Consider the following 18,293-nt stretch of genomic DNA (forward strand, 5'->3'; position numbering starts at 1 on the left):
TAATAATTACAGAAAGCTAAAAGTATGTGTTTTTAATAGAAGGTCAGAGCAAGTTATGGGGATTGGTTTGTGATCTACTTTTATCTGTCTCTGCACATATATGATGTATTTACCTTTTTGCCTAAAATTTTACTAATGACTTATTAATTAGAATTTTATGGAGCTCAAAATAAAAAAGTATTCTAAAGTATTTTATATTAAAGAATTATTATTATTATTTTTTTTAAATAATGAAAAAAAAAAGCAGAATTTCTGATTTAAAGGTTGCGTTAATAATAAAAAAAAATAAATAAAAATTGTTGCTTCTGTAAAAATCCACATTTGTTCAGGTCAATAAAAAAAGTAGTTGTGTAACAAGGATTTGTACTCTTCCATTGCAGTTTGGTAAAAAAAAAATAAAAAAATCTTGTGAAAAGAAACAAAACAAAACCATTGGCTAAGAAGCCAGTCCTTTATTGGCTTGGGTAAGCACCAAAATACGGAACGCTATCTTCAAGGGCCCCAAAGGGCAACAGGGCCGTACAGTCTATATACATTTTGTACAAGTTACGCTCTTAAAAGCTGATCTCCATGTATTAGTGAATGTCAAACAAACTATTACCTTCAATACTGGCTGAGCCCCGCTGTATGTGGCCTCCACTACGCACAGTATACAGCGCTGCGTTCTGGCAGGAGGATGGGAAATTTCCTGTTCCAGAACAAAATCAAGTCGGGGTGAGTGGCACTTGGCCATTCACAGGAAGCTTTGTATTCTATGAATGAATACAAAGCTTCCTCTGAATGGCTGAGCCGGAGATCTGTCATCCATCTGCCTCAGCCAATCTGAGGAAGCTTTGTACTCATTCATAAAGTATTCAGCAGGATGGTAAATTTCTTGTTCCAAAACCAAATTCGAGTCGGGCTGAGTGGCACTTGGCCATTCACAGGAAGCTTTGTATTCTATGGGAACAGAGGGGCGCCAGACTGAGTGCAGTATAAATCATATTTAAATATATGATTTATACTGCACTCAGTCTGGCGCCCCTCTGTTCCCATTTCTACACAGAGCTCATCGCTTCACTCTAAGGGAGCTGCCTCCAGCTGCTAATCATACAAGATCTCGGATCATTTATGGACATTATGTTTTAACAAATGTTTTAATATTATGTGTGCTTATTCACACACATTTTATGTATACCTATATTCCAGTTGCTATATAATTTTATGTTATCACCATATCTAGCGCCGCTGTTCACCCCAGCTTTGTATTCTATGAATGAGTAGAAAGCTTCCCTCTGATTGGCTGGGGCAGATGAATGACAGATCTCTGCCATTCAGAGGCAGCTTTGTATTCAATCCGAAAAAAATACAATGTTCCCTGTAAATAGCTGAGCACAGCTCAGTCAAACTAGTTTTTGTTCTGGGAGGGGAATAGGAAGTTCCCATACTGCTGCCGGTGTTCATGTCAGAATTGGGAACTCGTCACTAAACCGCGACGGCCATCTTGCTACACCCCGCACTTGGCTGCAGTAAGGAGACAGCGGACATCTTTTTACACCCACCCAAGTGTTTCACTTCACACCCATTTAAACTCAGCTTATATAGTGAAATAATATGATTTTTGTACTCGCCGTAAAATCCTTTTCTCTGTAATTCACCAACCGACACAGCTCCTCTCTGTAACTACCGTATATACTCGAGTATAAGCCGAGATTTTCAGCCTCTTTTTTGAGGCTGAAAGTGCCCCCTCGGCTTATACTCGAGTCACCGCTGTCTGACTGCTCGATCAGCGTATCGAGCAGACAGACGGCGGACATTAAAATTTAAAAGCCGCGCCTCCTTCTCCGCCTCCGCCTGTGATAGGCGGAACACTGAATTTCCCAGCAGTCAGTGTTCCACCTATCACGGACATCCGCTCATTCTCATACTACGGACGAGTATGAGAGGATGTCCGTGATAGGCGGAACACAGGCTGCTGGGAAATTGAGTGTTCCGCCTATCACAGGCGGAGGCGGAATTTTGAATTGTAGAATGGCCGCCGAGAAGAGCGGCGATCCATCGGCACGGCACGGGACGGAGGAGGCACGGGACGGAGGAGGCACGGCACGGGACGGAGGAGGCACGGGAAGGAGGAGGCACGGCACGGGACGGAGGAGGCACGGGACGGAGGAGGCACGGCACGGGTCGGAGGAGGCTCGGGACGACGGCGGCTCGGGACGGAGGCTTGGGACACAGGTAGGCTGGACACACACACAAGGCTGCACGGACACACACACACACACACACAAGGCTGCACGGACACACACACACACACACACAGGGATGGATGGATGGATGGATACACACACACACACACACACACACACAGGGATGGATGGATGGATGGATACACACACACACACACACACACACACACACACACACACACAGGGATGGATGGATGGATGGATGGATGGATACACACACAGGGATGGATGGACGGACACACACACAGGGATGGACGGACACACACACAGGGATGGACAGCCATGTCTCACCCTCGGCTTATACACGAGTCAATAAGTTTTCCAGTTTTTTGGGGGTAAATTGGGGGCCTCGGCTTATATTCGGGTCGGCCTATACTCGAGTATATACGGTAAATGGGTTTGTTAGCCTGCCATTAGGAGAACTAGGCAAAATTGTAACACAATACATTTCAGTCCCGCTCCGGGCAGCGGACCCTGTTCCAACAACCCTCCCTGCTGCCCCAGCAGACTCAATATGTCAACAAGCAGTAAAACGTAAAGAAAAGGAGGGGTGGGTGCTGTGTTGGTCGGGGAATTACAGAGAAAAGGGATTTAACGATGAGTACAAAAATCCTATTTTCTCTTATATTCACCGACCGACACAGCTCCTCTCTCCCCAAGCAGTGCCAAAACGAGGGGTGGGAAAAACAGCATTAAAACTTCATCCACCATGGCAAGTGGGAACTAGTGAAACTAAACCCATAAAAAAACAGCAGTGTACGGAAACAACACACCGCCATGTAACCCGGTATTCTCAACATGAGAGATCCCCAACCCCGCAAACCTTATGCGGAAGCAATGCAACTACATGTACTACAATCTGTCTGATCCACCTAGAAATGGTGGCCGACGAGACCGCCATACCCTTCTTTGGACCAGCCACCGAGACAAACAGCGAGTCTGACTTCCGAAAGGGAGCTGTGGCAGACGAAATACACTTTTAGAGCCCCAACCACGTCGAGAGCGTGAAGGGCCACTTCTTTGGGGTGCTTTGGCTTAGGACACAACAATAGTAATACAATGTCCTCATTGATATGAAAAGCTGAGACCACCTTCGGTAGAAAGGACGGTTGCAGACGCAAAATCACCTTATCCCTGTGGATGACCAGATAAGGCGACTTGCAGGACAATGCCGCCAACTCCGAAACCCTCCTGGCCGATGTTATGGCCACTAGGAAAACCACCTTCTGTGAAAGGGTCAACAAGGGAATCTACTTGATATTCTCAAACTGCGGCTTTTGAAGCGCCAACAACACTAGGTTCAATACCCACGGAGGCAACGGTGGACACACTGGAGGGACTACATGTCGCACCCCCTGAACAAAAGTACTCACTAATGAATGAGACGCCAGGGGTCACTGGAAAAAGACAGCCAGAGCTGAAATTTGCCCCTTTATGGTGCCTAATGCAAACTTCTGGTCTACACCTTGCTGAAGAAACAGCAGGATCCTCGAAATAGAAAAGGAGCGCGGATGCCACCCTTTGTCCTCACACATGGATATATAGGCCTTCCAGGTACGATGGTATATCTTCCTTGAAGATGATTTCCGCACCCTTAACATAGTTGGAATCACCGAGTCCAACAGACCTCAGCACCTGGCTTTCAACAGCCATGCCGTTAAAGCGGGGTGAAAGATTGGACCTTGAGATAGGAGGTCCTCTCGCAGCGGCAGTCGCCAGGGAGCGTCTGCCTCCAGACGCACCAGGTCTGCGTACCAGGGCCGCTGAGGCCAATCTGGGGCAACCAGAATTACTGGAATCCCCTCGGCTTCCACTCTGCGAAGCAGACGTGGCAACAGTTTCAGTGGAGGAAAGGCGTAGATCAGCTGGTACTGATCCCACGGAACCACCAGCGCGTCTGCCCACGGATCTCTTGTCCTGGACATGAATCTCGGCACCTTCTGATTGAGACGAGAGGCCAATAGATCCACAGCTGGTGTGCCCCACTTCAGGCACAACCGCCTGAATATCTCTGGATGCAATTCCCATTCCCCTGGGTCCAGCATCTGTCGACTCAGAAGGTCCGCCTGCCAATTTTCAACCCCCGGTATGTAAATGGCCGACAGGGCCGGAACGTGTCGCACTGCCCACCGAAGTATGTGAGTGACCTCCCAAGCAGCGGCTGAGCTTCTTGTCCCCCCTTGGTGATTTATGTACGCCACAGCCGTGGCGTTGTCTGACTGTATCCTGGTTGGACGGCCTTGAAGACACGTCTCCCATGTGTGGAGGCACAGCCTGATCGCTCTCAATTAGAGCAGATTGATCGGCAACTTGGATTCGTCCGTCGACCAGAGGCCCTGAGCCGACTGAATCCCCATTACTCCACCCCAGCCAGCCTGACTGGCGTCCGTAGTGATCACCGTCCACTTCAGAGGGAGGGAGGAAGGAAGGAAGGAAGGAAGGAAGGAAGGAAGGAAGGAAGGAAGGAAGGAAGGATTTTCCAGACTGAATCACCAGACCAGAGAGTCCCTGACTGGCTGGCTCACCTGGACCTGTCGATTCAGGGACAACGGAGATTTGTCCCATTTTGTCAAAATCTCATTCTGCGGGACTCTGGTGTGGAACTGGGCATAAGGTACTGCCTTGAAGGAGGCTACCATGAGCCCACGTACTTGCATGCAAAAGCAGAGCGACGACCACTTGCGGTTCATCAGTAGTTTGACCGCAGATCTGAGAGTCTGCAATTTGTCTGAGGGGAGAAAGACCCTCGCTTCCCTGGAGTCCAATAGTAAACCCAGGTACTCCAGACGCTGGGACGGTACGACCACCTACTTCTTTAGGTTCAACAGCCACCCAAATTCTAGCAGAGTCTGCATGGTGATTGCCACATCCTCCTCCAATTCTGAGGTGGAAGATGCTCTCAGGAGATCGTATAGGTAACCCACAATCTCGATCCCGCGTTGTCGCAGCAACGCCAATACTGGAGCAAGTAATTTGGTAAAGACTCGGGGGCTGATGCCAGGCCAAAGGGAAGAGCCACAAACTGGTAGTGGGCTTCCCGACTACTAAACGCAGAAATTTTTGATGCCGAAGGCATATGGGTATGTGCAAGTACGCATTCCTGGATGTCCAAGGACGCCAAGGAGTCCCCTTGATGGAGTGCAGCGACTACAGAGCGAACAGATTCCATTCTGAACCTCTGCACTTTTACAAAGTGATTGAGGGCTTTTAAGTCCAAGATTGAACGTACCCCTTCCTTCTTGGGAACCACAAACAGATTTGAGTAGAACCCCTGGAAGCATTCCGATTCCGGAACTGGTACAATCACCCCCTGATTCAGCAAGTCCCTTACAGCCCCTAACAGGGCCTCCCGGCGAACCGGTGACACGGGTATGCTGTAGGGGAAGAATCTGTTCGGCGGCCAAGAGAGAAACTATCTTGTAGTCTGTGGACATCAGGTCGTAGAACCATTGGTCGGATAACCGGGAGGTCCACCGGGCTGCAAACTCCCGAAGACGACCCCCCACCCACATATGATATGTGGGTGGGGGCAAACCTTCATGCAGTAGCACTTTTGTTCGCAGGCTTGTGGTTCCAGGGATGCTTTTGACCGTCCGTGGACGTCCTGTCGGGCTGAGAACATTTTGTCGAAATACCGGGCGCTTGTGAGCGGAAAAAGAGGGCCCTTGCCTGCGGCGTGGCTCCTTAGCCTTCCTGGCCTGTGGGAGTAGTGTACTCTTACCACCCGTGGCATTTTTAATAATGTCATCCAACAAATAACATTGTAAACAAGATACTGGGGGGGTCCACGACCGGAGGAGCCGACCACTTCTTGAGAAGGCTTTCCTCAAAGGGGTAACGCACTGCTATGTTCTTGGGGACCAAAAAGGTCCTTTGCGGCCGACCCCATTCCCTGCAAATAAACTTGTCAAAATAAGTCAAATACGGGAATACCTTAGGTGAACGTTCTGGCTTGCGGGATCCAAAAGGGACCGATACATCAGCAGAGGGATCCGCTGGCTCCTGGATCTTCAGGGTATCACGCACAGCTGTGATAAGTGCTCCAACAAGCGCCTTGTCGTGCCCGGACCCAGACAGGGAATCATCCTCACTGTCCAAAGGGTCCTGGTCAGCCTCATCTGATAGGTCAGAGCAGGGGTCACCAGCTGCAGCAGGGCCCGAGTCTGCATCAGAGCTCTCCCCAGAGCACGGGGGGGGGGGGGGGTAGGGGCCTTTTACGCACACCTTTCCTTCCACGCACCGCCTCTATTTTAGCAACAAAAGAGTTAAGGACCGCCGTCAGGGTGTCCATGGGCATATCACTATCCGCAGGTGACCCGGTTGCAATAACCTGGATTTCGGGGGAAGAAACGCCAGTTTCTGAAGCCATGCTGACCCTACCCTGTCTGCCACCTGCAAGGGGACTTAGGACAGTGAAGGTCCCACCCTCCTGCTACCGCCGCCTAGGGGGGGGGGGGGGAGTTGGGTTCTTAGCGCCAGACTCACCACCCTGGGGCGTTCTGTGATGGTCACTAGCCATGCCTGTAGTCCCCAGGAGGTTACCCAAGTGCAGAGTGAGGAAACTGTGCCGGCAGCAGCTGTAGAAAATAGCAGTGAAACGATCTGCAGAGCTTGCACCAGCGTTCAGGAAAATGCCATCCAGCATCCTGTATACACAATGGACACAGGAAACCGCATGAGAGAGCACATGTAATGCTGTCACAAGAGAACTGCGGTGAAAAAACGCTCGAGCTTAAAAAAAAAATGGCCGCCAATGCAACTAATAGGAAATCTCCCAGAAAATGGCCGCCGAGGATCACAACAGGAACCTGCTTTGCCCACAGTCAAAATGGCCACCGGACAGCGCCATGCGGTGACAGGAAAAATCATCAAACAGCGCTGCCTCAAACCAGCAAGATTACCCCCACAGACACCTCTTGGGACCCCCCACACCAGGACCATCGCTAGCCGCACAGACCCCCCACAGGTGAGAGACCCAGCTATCCCCATACACACACTGCCCGCAGCACAAGCAGCCGCAGGGGGGCTGGGGGGAGGGAAGATAGGGACGTGTGAGAGAAGAAAAGGAGGTGAGGTGGCCCCCGAATCGACCTCCCAGGGAATGCCCAGCTGCTCAACCCTTCGAGGAGGGAGAGCCGTACTTACCAGTCCTGAAGAGCTGGGAGACATTCCATCACAGACCCACTCCTGCGCAGTAGACATTCCATCACAGACCCACTCCTGCACAGTTACAGGGTGGCTGCTGGCCCGGGATACTGTGATCCAGACATCAGTAGCCCGGTCAAATGTATACCCCGGAGCATTGAAGCTCACCAACCACCTCTGGAGCTGAGGTATGTCGTGGCCTGCCGAGCCTTAGCCGCGACCTGCACACGATCGATGGCCGGACTGGGGGGACTAGAAGGATAACTCAACCAGCCTGTCACCCAGCCGGCAGTTGATAGAAGATCCCAGGATCTTTCATCTTGCGCAAAAGCAGCAATCCTGCATGAAAAAAATGGACCAAAGGGCCCGCTGGGTTCCTAGGTCATTCTCCTTCACTAGGCAAAATAAAACTGAGTCTGCTGGGGCAGTAGGGAGGGTTGTTAGCACAGGGTCCGCCTCCCGGTTGCCTAGTTCTCCTAATGGCAGGCTAACAAACCCATTTAGTTACAGAGAGGAGCTGTATTGGTCAGTGAATATAAGAGAAACTGTATTTTGAAATCCGTGACACTGTTCTGATGTTGAATTTTCAAAGCGGTGTTCTGTCAGATTAACAAACCTGCGAGGTTCGCCGCTGCTTTTAAAATTCAACATCTAAACAGTCTGACGGATTTCGAAATCCTGTATTTCGCTATATAAGCTCAGTTTACTGGTAAACATAAGTGAGACTTGGCTGGGTGTAAAAAGATGTCCGCTGCCGCCTTCTGACTGCAGGCTTACGGCAGCGGGTTGTAACAAGATGGTTGTCGTGGTATAGTATTGGAATGTCACTTCCATTGCGTAATCTGATGGGTCACTGATTTTGACGGGAACACAAACAGCAGTATGGGAACTTCCTATTCCCCTACCAGAACAAAACTAGCTGGACTGAACGGTGCTTAGCTATTTACAGGGAACTTTGTATTTTTCGGAATGAATACAAAGCTGCCTCTGAATGGCAGAGATCTGTCATTCATCTGCCCCAGCCAATCAGCGGAAGCTTTGTACTGATTCCTAGAATACAAAGCTTCCTGTGAATGGCCAAGTGCCACTCAGCCTGACTCGATTTTGTTCTGGAATGGGAAATTTACCATCCTGCTGAATACTCTATGAATGAGTACAAAGCTTCCTCTCATTGGCTGAGACAGATGGATGACAGCTCTCCGGCTCAGCCATTCAGAGGAAGCTTTGTATTCATTCATAGAATACAAAGCTTCCTGGGAATGGCCAAGTGCCACTCACCCCGACTCGATTTTGTGCTGGAACGGGAAATTTCCCATCCTCCTGCCAGAACGCAGCGCTGTATACTGTGCGTAGCTGAGGCCACATACAGCAGGCATATCCAGTATTGAAGGTAATAGCTTTTTTAAGCTGGTCCAAACAATTACTTTCAATACTGCATGTGAAACCCGCTGTATGTGTCCTCAGCTACACACAAGTATACAGCGCTGCGTTCCAGCAGGAGGAAGGGAAATTTCCCGTTCCAGAAAAAAATTGAGTCGGGCTGAGTTGCCCATTCTCAGGAAGCTTTGTATTCTATGAATGAATACAAAGCTTCTTCTGAATAGCTGAGCAGGAGATCTGTCATCCATCTGCCTCAGCCAATCAGAGGAAGCTTTGTACTCATTCATAGAATACAAAGTTTCCTGTAAACGGTAAAGGCAAATGGATGACAGATCTGGAACGGGAAATTTCCCTTCCTTCTGCCAGAACGCAGTGCTGTATACTGTGCGCAGCTGAGGCCACATACAGTGGGGGCACATCCAGCTTGGTCCAAACAAACAATTTAACCTTCACTAAAGGTCGGGTTCGCACTGGTACAACATACACTCCGACTTTGGGAGCACATGGTCGCATGACTTGTATAAATCAATGATTCCCTATGAGAGCCATCTTAACTGGTCCGAAACAAGTCGGTCTGACTTTGAAAAAGGTTCCTGCACTACTTTAGGCCGACTTCAGCCCATTAAAGTCAGATCCTTGTCCCAACCGTCCGACTTGAGACATCCGACATGAGATTACAGCAGCAGTAAAGGTAATTTATGTCACACTGGGATTGTTTTGATTGGTCAGAGGTAAAGTCAGACTATCTCAAAGTGGGAGCAAAATTGTATCCTGTTCATTCAAGTTGGATGGAAGAAGGACCAATGTTGCAGAGCAAAGTAGGATGACAGTTGTGTTGTACCAGTGTGACCCCAGGCCTTAAACATGGAAATCAGCCTTAATTTGAAAAAAATTACATTTTACTCTGACTTTCCCCCCCCCCAAAACAGATAAAATCAGCGTGTATTTCATCACTTTAGTAACCCCCCCCATCTATATTAGTTTCTTACAGTCCACAAATCTGCACTTGTAATCTTTGTAGAGGTTTCATCACAGGAATAATATGGTACAGTGGAACCTTGGATTACAAGCATAATTCCGTTCCAGAACGCTTGTAATCCAAAACACTCGCATATCAAAGCGAGTTTCCCCATAGAAGTCAATGGAAACAAATATAATTCCTTCCGCGTTGACTTCTATTGCATGCAATACCGCATGTGGCCAGAGGTGGGGGGGGGGGAAGCTGGAAAGCCTCAAATACTTGGGGACAGCTCAGCTGAATGCAGAAAGGACTCGGAAACACTCGGGAATGGAGTATTTCTGAGCGATTCCGAGTATTTCCGAATGGCTTTGAACCATTCCTAGTGTCACCGGCGCCCCCCCTCCAGTCAGAATTGAAAAAAAAAAAAAGTCTTTGAAAACACTTGTTAACCATGTTACTCGTAAACCAAGGTTCCACTGTATATGGTACGGCAACAAATACTCATTACCAGCACAAGTCCATCGTAAAAAAAGGAAAAATAACAAAATGAATACTATGTGGCTGCACGTTGCACACAGGTGCAGGTTGTATTGTTACTTCTCTATCAGGGCCTCAAGTTGCTCCTCCAAAGATGTCACCTAAGAAGAGAGAATGAGAAAAGTTATACTTTAGTTTGATAGCAGCACAGCCATTGGCTCCCGCTTCTGGACAAATCGACTTGGGCTGCCGACATCGCTGGACCCATGGGCAGGTAAGTGTCCTTATATTAAAAGTCAGCAGCTACCAATAATTGTAGCTGTTTTCTTTTCTTTTTTTTTAAACGGGCTGAATCATCTGTTCAATGCAGCCGAGATTTCCTCTCACTTCCTGTTTGGCTACGGGACAGGAAGTGGAGAGAAATTTCTGCAATGGGACAAAGATGGTGAAAATCTGATTATGACCCTTCCCTTACTCCATCCAAAATTTAAAAAAAAATAAGTTTTGCATATAGTTCTACTTTAAAGTAAAACCAAACCTCTAGTTAGGCTTTAAAGTGAAGTTAAATGTTCCTTTCCTTCAGCAGTTCTCATCCCGCGCTGACATCTTCTGCTGGGCACCAGTCCTCGGCCACTTTAGGTTTCTATTTCTTAGGAATATGTGAGCTGTCAGCTTGGCCCAAACAAACTATTTAAAGTTACGCAAAACCTGGAGTTTAATCTGCTCCCCCTCATCAACATGCTATTGAAGATTTTTCAAATAAAACCTGTTTTCATGGCCAAAGGTTGGTGGATACCCAACCATTGCACCTCTATGGGCTTGCTGGACATCTCATTCCAAACCATGGCCGTTAATGGGGAGTTGTCCTTGTCTTTGTGTCCATTTGTGAGCTCAGGTTCTGAGAAGATCTGCCTCACAATTGGCCTTTCAGTTAATCGAAATGGTGTTCAGTAGGGTTGTGGTCAGGGCTCTGTACAGGACACTCCAGTTCCTCAACACCAAACTGGTCACATCATGCCCAAGTCCTACCATGCCCAGCTCAATAGAGCTGGTCCAAACTGGTCAAGCCATGTCTTTATGGAGCTGGTCCAAACTGGTCAAGCCATGTCTTTATGGAGCTTGTCCAAACTCAAGCTCAGTAATTGGGATTGCCAATATAGGTATAAGGCCTCGTTCTCACAAGCCGCGGGTTGCCTACACGGGATACACAGGTGTCCTTTGCATCTGCGTGCACGCAGTCCCATTCATCTATGTGGGTGCAGGTGCCTCAATACAGCCAATGTGAGTTTGGAAAATCACATGGGTGCTTATTCCCAATTGGGCGTAGAGGTTGCACAGACACAGCATACATTTGTGGGAGGGCTATGTGTTACCTGCACCTGGATCCAAAGGTGATCTGTACATCCCCATGCAGGCAGTCCCATTCATTGGTGTGGGTGCATATCCCCCCCCCCCCCCAAAACAAACAGTCAGTGTGAGTTCAGAGACATGCACCCCCAACATGATGTCAGAATGGGACTACCTGCATATGAACGCAAGGAACTCTTGTGTATCCAGTGCAGACAAACCATGGGGGGGGTACGCTTAAGGGGGTTGTAAAGTCAGAAGGTGTATTTTATGCATTATGATAAAAAAAAACCTTCTGTGTATAGCAGTCTCTCCAGCTCCCCTAATACTTAACTGAGCCCCATCTCTGTGCAGCAATGTCCATGAGCCCCTCAGCCATCCAGGGCTCTCCTCCGGATTGTCTGAGACACAGCAGTGGCACCACTGGCTCCGGCTGCTGGCAATCAAAGTCAGTTAGCCAATCGAGAGGGAGAGAGAGAGGGGGGGGCGGGGCTGAACGTCAGCTCCGTGTCTGAATGGATAAGAGCCGACGTTCAGGGCTCGTGCGCCCTCCCCCTCCCCATAGCAAGCTGCTTGCTGTGGTGGGGGGCACTCAAAAGGAGGGGAGGAGCCAGAAGCACTGAAGAGGGACCCAAAAAGAGAAGGATCTGCGCAAATCCACTACAGAGGAGGCAAGAATACATTTTTTTTCATGAGACTTTACAATCACTTTAACCTCTTAGCACCAATGACACGCAACTATTACGACCTCTCGGAGGAGGGTAGGGCCTTGGCACCGAGCAGCAGCATCATTTGCGTACCACATTGCAAAAACACAGAGCGCGTTCCTGGACGCCATTACCGGTGGCTAATGGAAAGCTCCCGATCGCGGCTTGCGATTGGGAGCTTTTCCGATCATGTGACCACCACCATGACAGCCAATTACATGGTCATGAACCCCGCCCCCCAGCGTCTGAAAAACCCTTAAAAAGTCCGGGGTGGTGGGCAGCGCCAATCGGTTAAGCATGCCTGTGTAAACAAAGCCTCATAGCAGTGATAGTGAACCTTGGCAGCCAACCAGATGTTTTGGAACTACATTTCCCATGATGCTCAGCTACACTGCAGAGTGTATGAGCATCATGGGAAATGTAGTTCCAAAACATCTGGGTGGCTGCCAAGGTTCACCATCACTGCCTCATAGCTATAGAAAAGTTCAAGATCATGAGGGCGCACACATTGCTAACATTCTTTAGTGAGGGCAAAAAGCAAATTTGAAAATGAACCAATGAGCAAACACCGATCGCTGGTCTGACTGCGCTAAGCTCATGAAAAAAAAGTCACGCCCAGTGGTGCGATGTGTGCTGCCCCCCTCCCCCTCCCCCGTACAATGCAGATCATCTCACCTGTTGCTTCTCCCGTTCCTCCTGCTGTCTGAATTCATCCAGCACAGCCTGCAGACGTGTCTGAGAAGAGAAAGAACAAATCAGCAACAAAGACTTATCACACCACGATTTACTAAAACCGGAGAGGGCAAAATCTGGTGCAGCTCTGCATAGAAACCAAACCGCCTTCCAGGTTTTTTTTTTTTTTTTTTCCTTTCGGTCAAAGCTTAGGAGTGATTGTAAACGATCACCTTGTAAGACAAACCATTTACCACTTGCCTACCGGGCACTCTCAGCCCCCTTCCTGCCCAGACCAATTTTCAGCTTTCAGCGCCGTCACACTTTGAATGACAATTACAAGGTCATACAACATTTTAAATTTTTTCACACACATGGAGCTTTCTTTTGGTGGTATTTAATCATCATTTGTTTTTTTATTTTTTGCTAAATAAACAAAAAAAAAAAAAACACTTTTTTTTTGCAAAAAAGTTTTAGGTTGTTATAAAATTTTGCAAACGGGTAATTTTTCTCCTTCATTGATATGCGCCGATGAGGCGACACGGATGGGCACCGAGCAGGCGACACAGATGGGCACCGAGCAGGCGACACAGATGGGCACCGAGCAGGCGACACAGATGGGCACCGAGCAGGCGACACAGATGGGCACCGAGCAGGCGACACAGATGGGCACCGAGCAGGCGACACAGATGGGCACCGAGCAGGCGGCACTGGCAGGTGGTATTGATAAGCAGCACTGGTGATGAGGCACTGATTGGTGACATTTATAGGTGGCACTGTGGGCACTGATAGGTGGAACTGTGGGCGGTACGGTGGGCACTGATAGGTGGAACTGTTGTGCACTGGCAAGTGGCACAGGTGGGAATAGAAGCCTCTGCTCAGGTTCTCCACAATCGGGACTGATGTCCCTCTCACAGCCGCCGGTGATCGGCTTTTTTTTTTTCTCCTCGCGCTACCAGCCGATTACCGGCTCTGTTTACATCACATGATCAGCGGTCATTGGCCGGGCTCGACCCCTTACTCCGATCTGTGATCAGCCGAGTCTCAAACTCACTGATCAGAGAGCATGCCCTGCAGAGACTGCGTAGGCCACTCAAGGACGTCCATGGACACCCTCCCGGCAAAGAAGGTCCGCGCTGTAGCCGTGAAGAGGTTAAAACCTAAATGAACGGCAAAAACATTTTAGCTGCATAAGAGCCGGGGGGGGGGGGAGCAGCACACCGAGCTTCCCAGGGAATGGCTGTGCATCAGGGGAGTGTGGGAGGAGTCATTGGGAGGGGAGTGTGGGAGGAGTCATTGGGAGGAGAGTACAGCATCGATAGGGAACTGACCACGCTGTGCTCTCCTGCTTAGAGCGGTCAGTTTTTAGTAAGAAAGCAGGAATATAAAAGTTAAAAAAATAAATAAAAATAAAATAAAAAGAAGAAGAACAGGATACCTTTTGATACAATTACATGGTACGGCAGAACACATAAGGAATTTGACAATAAACGCTTTAACTGTTTACCGTCCGCCCACCGCAGATTTACGGTACACGCACCGGGGGTAAAGAGTGCACCCCTGCGAGCGGCTGCAGCCTCTACCAATCTGCGGCTGGCGGACACTGATTGGTCACTGCCAGCCGGATGATCGGCTCCGGAGATTACCAAAAGAGAGCCCTGGGTAAGTAAACAAAAGACATGGGGCTGGATTCTGCCAGCAACAATGTGCTGTTTTTTTTTTTTTCCTACAAAGAATAGAGCTTAGTAAAATCAGCTCACTCCGTACAAAGTAAAAGATGTATCATTAGTACAGTGACCGTGCATTTTATTTTATTATTTTTTAGCACTGATCACTGTATTAGCATCACTGGTTCCCAAAAAAAGGAAAAAAAAAATAAGTTAGGTGTCCGATTTGTCTGCCGCAACGTCGCAGTCCTACTATAAAAGTCGCTGATCGCCACCATTACTAGTAAAGAAAAAAATAAAATTATTCCATAAATCTATTACCATAGTTTGTAGACGCGATAAATTTTTGTGCAAAATGAATCAATATACACTTATTGGGATTTTTTAAATTTTTTTTACCAATAATATGTAGAATACATATTGGCCTAAATTGATGAAAAAAAATATTTTTTTTGTTTTTTGTTTTTTTTAACTTAAATAGGTTTTATAGCAGAAAATAAAAAATATTTTTTTATTCAAAATTGTCGCCTTTTTTTATTTATAGAGCAAAAAAACAAACAAAAAAAACACGCAGACGTGATCAAATACCACCCAAAGAAAGCTCTCTTTGTGGGAAAAGAAAAAAGGAGGTCAATTTTTTTTAGGGTACAGCGTCGTACGACCGCGCAATTGTCAGTTGAAGCGTGTCGCAGACAAGCAGCATCTGAGGACGCACGTTGGTGGCGAAACGTCGGGCGTTTTTTGGGACCTGGTGACATCAGAAGGAGCACAGGAGTGGTCTTCATTCGTTCTTTCCATCTGTAGCCGATTGTCATTTGATGCCTGTATATTTCATCTTAAATGTGAGTTCAACTACGGTTTTAGAGAATAAAAAGATTATTGGTTTATCAGTATACCTGCGCAATGAGGCCACTTTGTTTTATGTTTTCTATGGTTTTTGGGAGGACTGTTGATCTGGAGATTTAAGCAGTTCCTGGGAAGTGAAGTGCCTACTAAACAGAAATAAGAATCCTCTTTTCCCATTGGACGATTCCCATTGAGATGATTGCGCTTCTGTAGACGAAGGGAAATCAGCATAGAAAACTGCCTCCCCCTTGGTGATTTACTACATGCGTTTTTATCTGTACATCTATGGTAAGAGTCAGTGTTTTTGGGTGTTGGTGACGGTTCCCCTCCTCCTCTGCGTATGAAATGGATTATGACTATTCCTTCTTCTGCCTTTGGATGTGATCATCATATCTGAGGATATCGTATTTTGAAGCCATTCACTATTTTCTTGTTTATGAACTTTTTTATATATTTTGTTTGTTTTGAATAGAGCGCTATATCATTGTCCATATATCTTTATATATTGTTTCCAGCAATATTTGTGTTAGCAGCTATTTTTGTTTTATATAGATTGATTTTGCTTTTTAGCGCAACAAATTTTTTCACTTTTTAACGGATTATCTGCGTTTCCATTATTTCTTATCAGGAAACGCTTTGATATACAAGTCGCTTCGGATTACAAGTGTTCTTCTGGAACGAATTATACTCATACCGGAGAGTACAAAATCTGGTACAGCTCCGCATGGTAGCCAATCCGCTTCTAACTTCAGCTTGTTCAATTAACCACTTCAGCCTCGGAACGTTCACCTCCCCCCCCCCCCCCCCTTTCATGACCATGCCATTTTTTTGCGATACGGCATTGTGTCAATGCCGTATCGCAAAAAAATGGCATGGTCATGAAAGGGGGGGGGGGGGGGAGGTGAACGTTCCGAGGCTGAAGTGGTTAATTGAACAAGCTGAAGTTAGAAGCGGATTGGCTACCATGCGGAGCTGTACCAGATTTTGTACTCTCCGGTATGAGTATAATTCGTTCCAGAAGAACACTTGTAATCCGAAGCGACTTGTATATCAAAGCGTTTCCTCATAAGAAATAATGGAAACGCAGATAATCCGTTCCACAGATGCTGCTTGTCTATGCAGTACTGCATATGGCCAGAGGTGAGGGTGGGGGGTCACTGGAAACACTCCATCCAGTCACCAGGTGCCCCCCCCCCCTACACCCCTGGCCAAAATGCGGTACTGCACACCCCCAGAGGCTTGAATTCTCACGAGACAACGCTCACAAAGCTATTGTTTCTTTAAATCCTGATTTGCACCTCTGGCCACATGCGGTACTGCATAGATGAGCAGCGGCTGTGGAATGGATTATTCGAGTTTCTATTATTTCTTATGAGGGAAACTGGCTTTGATATACGAGTCGCTCTGGATTACAAGCGTTCTTGTGGAATAAATTATACTCGTAATCCGAGGTAATAGTAAATCATCCCCACTGCGTTCTGATGGAAATCTGTGATGACAATAAACTCCCCCCCCGTGTACAAATCAGACAAATTACAGGGTAACAAAAAGCTCCCCTCCCCCACCCCCCAAAATAATGCAATGCATTTACCTTCAGAGCCAGGTTCTCCACCTTCATTATAAGCTCTTCTTGGCGTTTCCGTCTCTCCTGCGTTTCCCGCAATTTCTTTTGTAGGTTTTCAGCTTGTTTCTGCAATTCCAGCACTTAGAGGAAAAAATAAAAAAAATGAAGATGAAGCACCAATAAAAGATTGATGGAATAAAACCGCTCGATCACCTTTGCCGTGTGCGTTTTATATTAAATGGTTACAGTAGTTTTTTTTTTTAGCACTGATCACTGTATTGATGTCACTGGTCCCCAAAAAGCATCCCTTAGACCCCTTTCACACCACACTGCTGATAGCGTCGGCGGTAAAAAAAAATTTTAGCTGCGTTTTACCGCCGGATTTGCGGAGCATTTCGGCCGCTAGCAGGGCGCTTTTACCCCCGCTAGCGGCCGCGAAAGGGTTAAAACCGCCGGCAATACGCAGCAATAGCGGCGTTTTGCCGGTGGCATTACAGCGCTGCCCCATTGATTTCAATGGGGAGCAGCGGTGGAGGAGCGGTAAACACACCGCTCCAAAGAAGCTGCTGGCATGACTTTTTTCCGACGTCCTGCCAGCGCACCGCTGTAGTGTGAAAGCCCTCGGGGCTTTCACACTGCACACAATGGTGCAGCTTCTTTAGGGCGGATTGCAGGCGCAATTTCTAACGCTATAGCGCCTGCAAAACGCCCTGGTGTGAAAGGGGTCTTAGTGAAAAAAAAAAAAAAAAGCTGATCGTCCCCATTACTAGTAAAAACAAACAATAAAAAATAAATAAATATTCCATAAAAATATCCCATAGTCTGTAGACACAATCATTTTTGTGCAAAGCAATCAATAAATCTCTGATCGTCGCCATTACAAGTAAAAACAATAAATAAAAATATTCCATAAAAATATCCCATAGTCTGTAGACACGATAATTTTTGTGAAAACAAATCAATATAAATTGATGGCGCTATACAAGTACCTTAAATAATATTATTATTATTATTATACGCTTATTGGGATTTTTTTTATACCAAAAATATGTAGCAGAATACATATTGGTCTAAATTGATGAATACATTTGATTTTTTTACATTTTTTTTTATTGAATGTCTTTTATAGCAGCAAGTAAAAAAAATATATATATTTTTTTCAAAATTGTTGGTCTTTTTTGGTTTATAGCGCAAAAAATAAAAACCGCAGAGGTGATCAAATACCATCAAAAGAAAGTTCTATGTGTTGGAAAAAAAATGATAAAAATTTCATATGGGTACAGTGTCGCATGACTGCGCAAT

General features: G+C 47.0%; 1 protein-coding gene across 2 annotated transcripts in view; it reads right to left on the bottom strand.

Annotated features, from left to right (window-relative positions):
- Positions 1-2,380: 2,380 nt before the first annotated feature.
- TAF7 (TATA-box binding protein associated factor 7) overlaps positions 2,381-18,293 on the bottom strand; it is a 44,353-nt gene continuing 28,440 nt past the window's right edge. The window contains exons 11-13 of one of the 2 annotated variants that reach the window (XM_077468760.1): positions 17,019-17,131; positions 12,918-12,977; positions 2,381-10,349 (exon numbers count right to left, since the gene is read on the bottom strand). In XM_077468760.1, coding sequence (XP_077324886.1) covers positions 10,305-10,349; positions 12,918-12,977; positions 17,019-17,131 — 218 coding nt within the window. In that variant the 3' untranslated portion in view covers positions 2,381-10,304. The remainder of the gene's footprint in view (positions 10,350-12,917; positions 12,978-17,018; positions 17,132-18,293) is intronic. The other variant, XM_077468679.1, reaches the window with a different exon arrangement.

The sequence above is a fragment of the Lithobates pipiens genome, unplaced genomic scaffold (assembly GCF_037356315.1).
Source record: "Lithobates pipiens isolate NorthernLeopardFrog02 unplaced genomic scaffold, aLitPip1_a1.2 Scaffold_1, whole genome shotgun sequence".
NCBI lineage: Eukaryota > Metazoa > Chordata > Amphibia > Anura > Ranidae > Lithobates > Lithobates pipiens.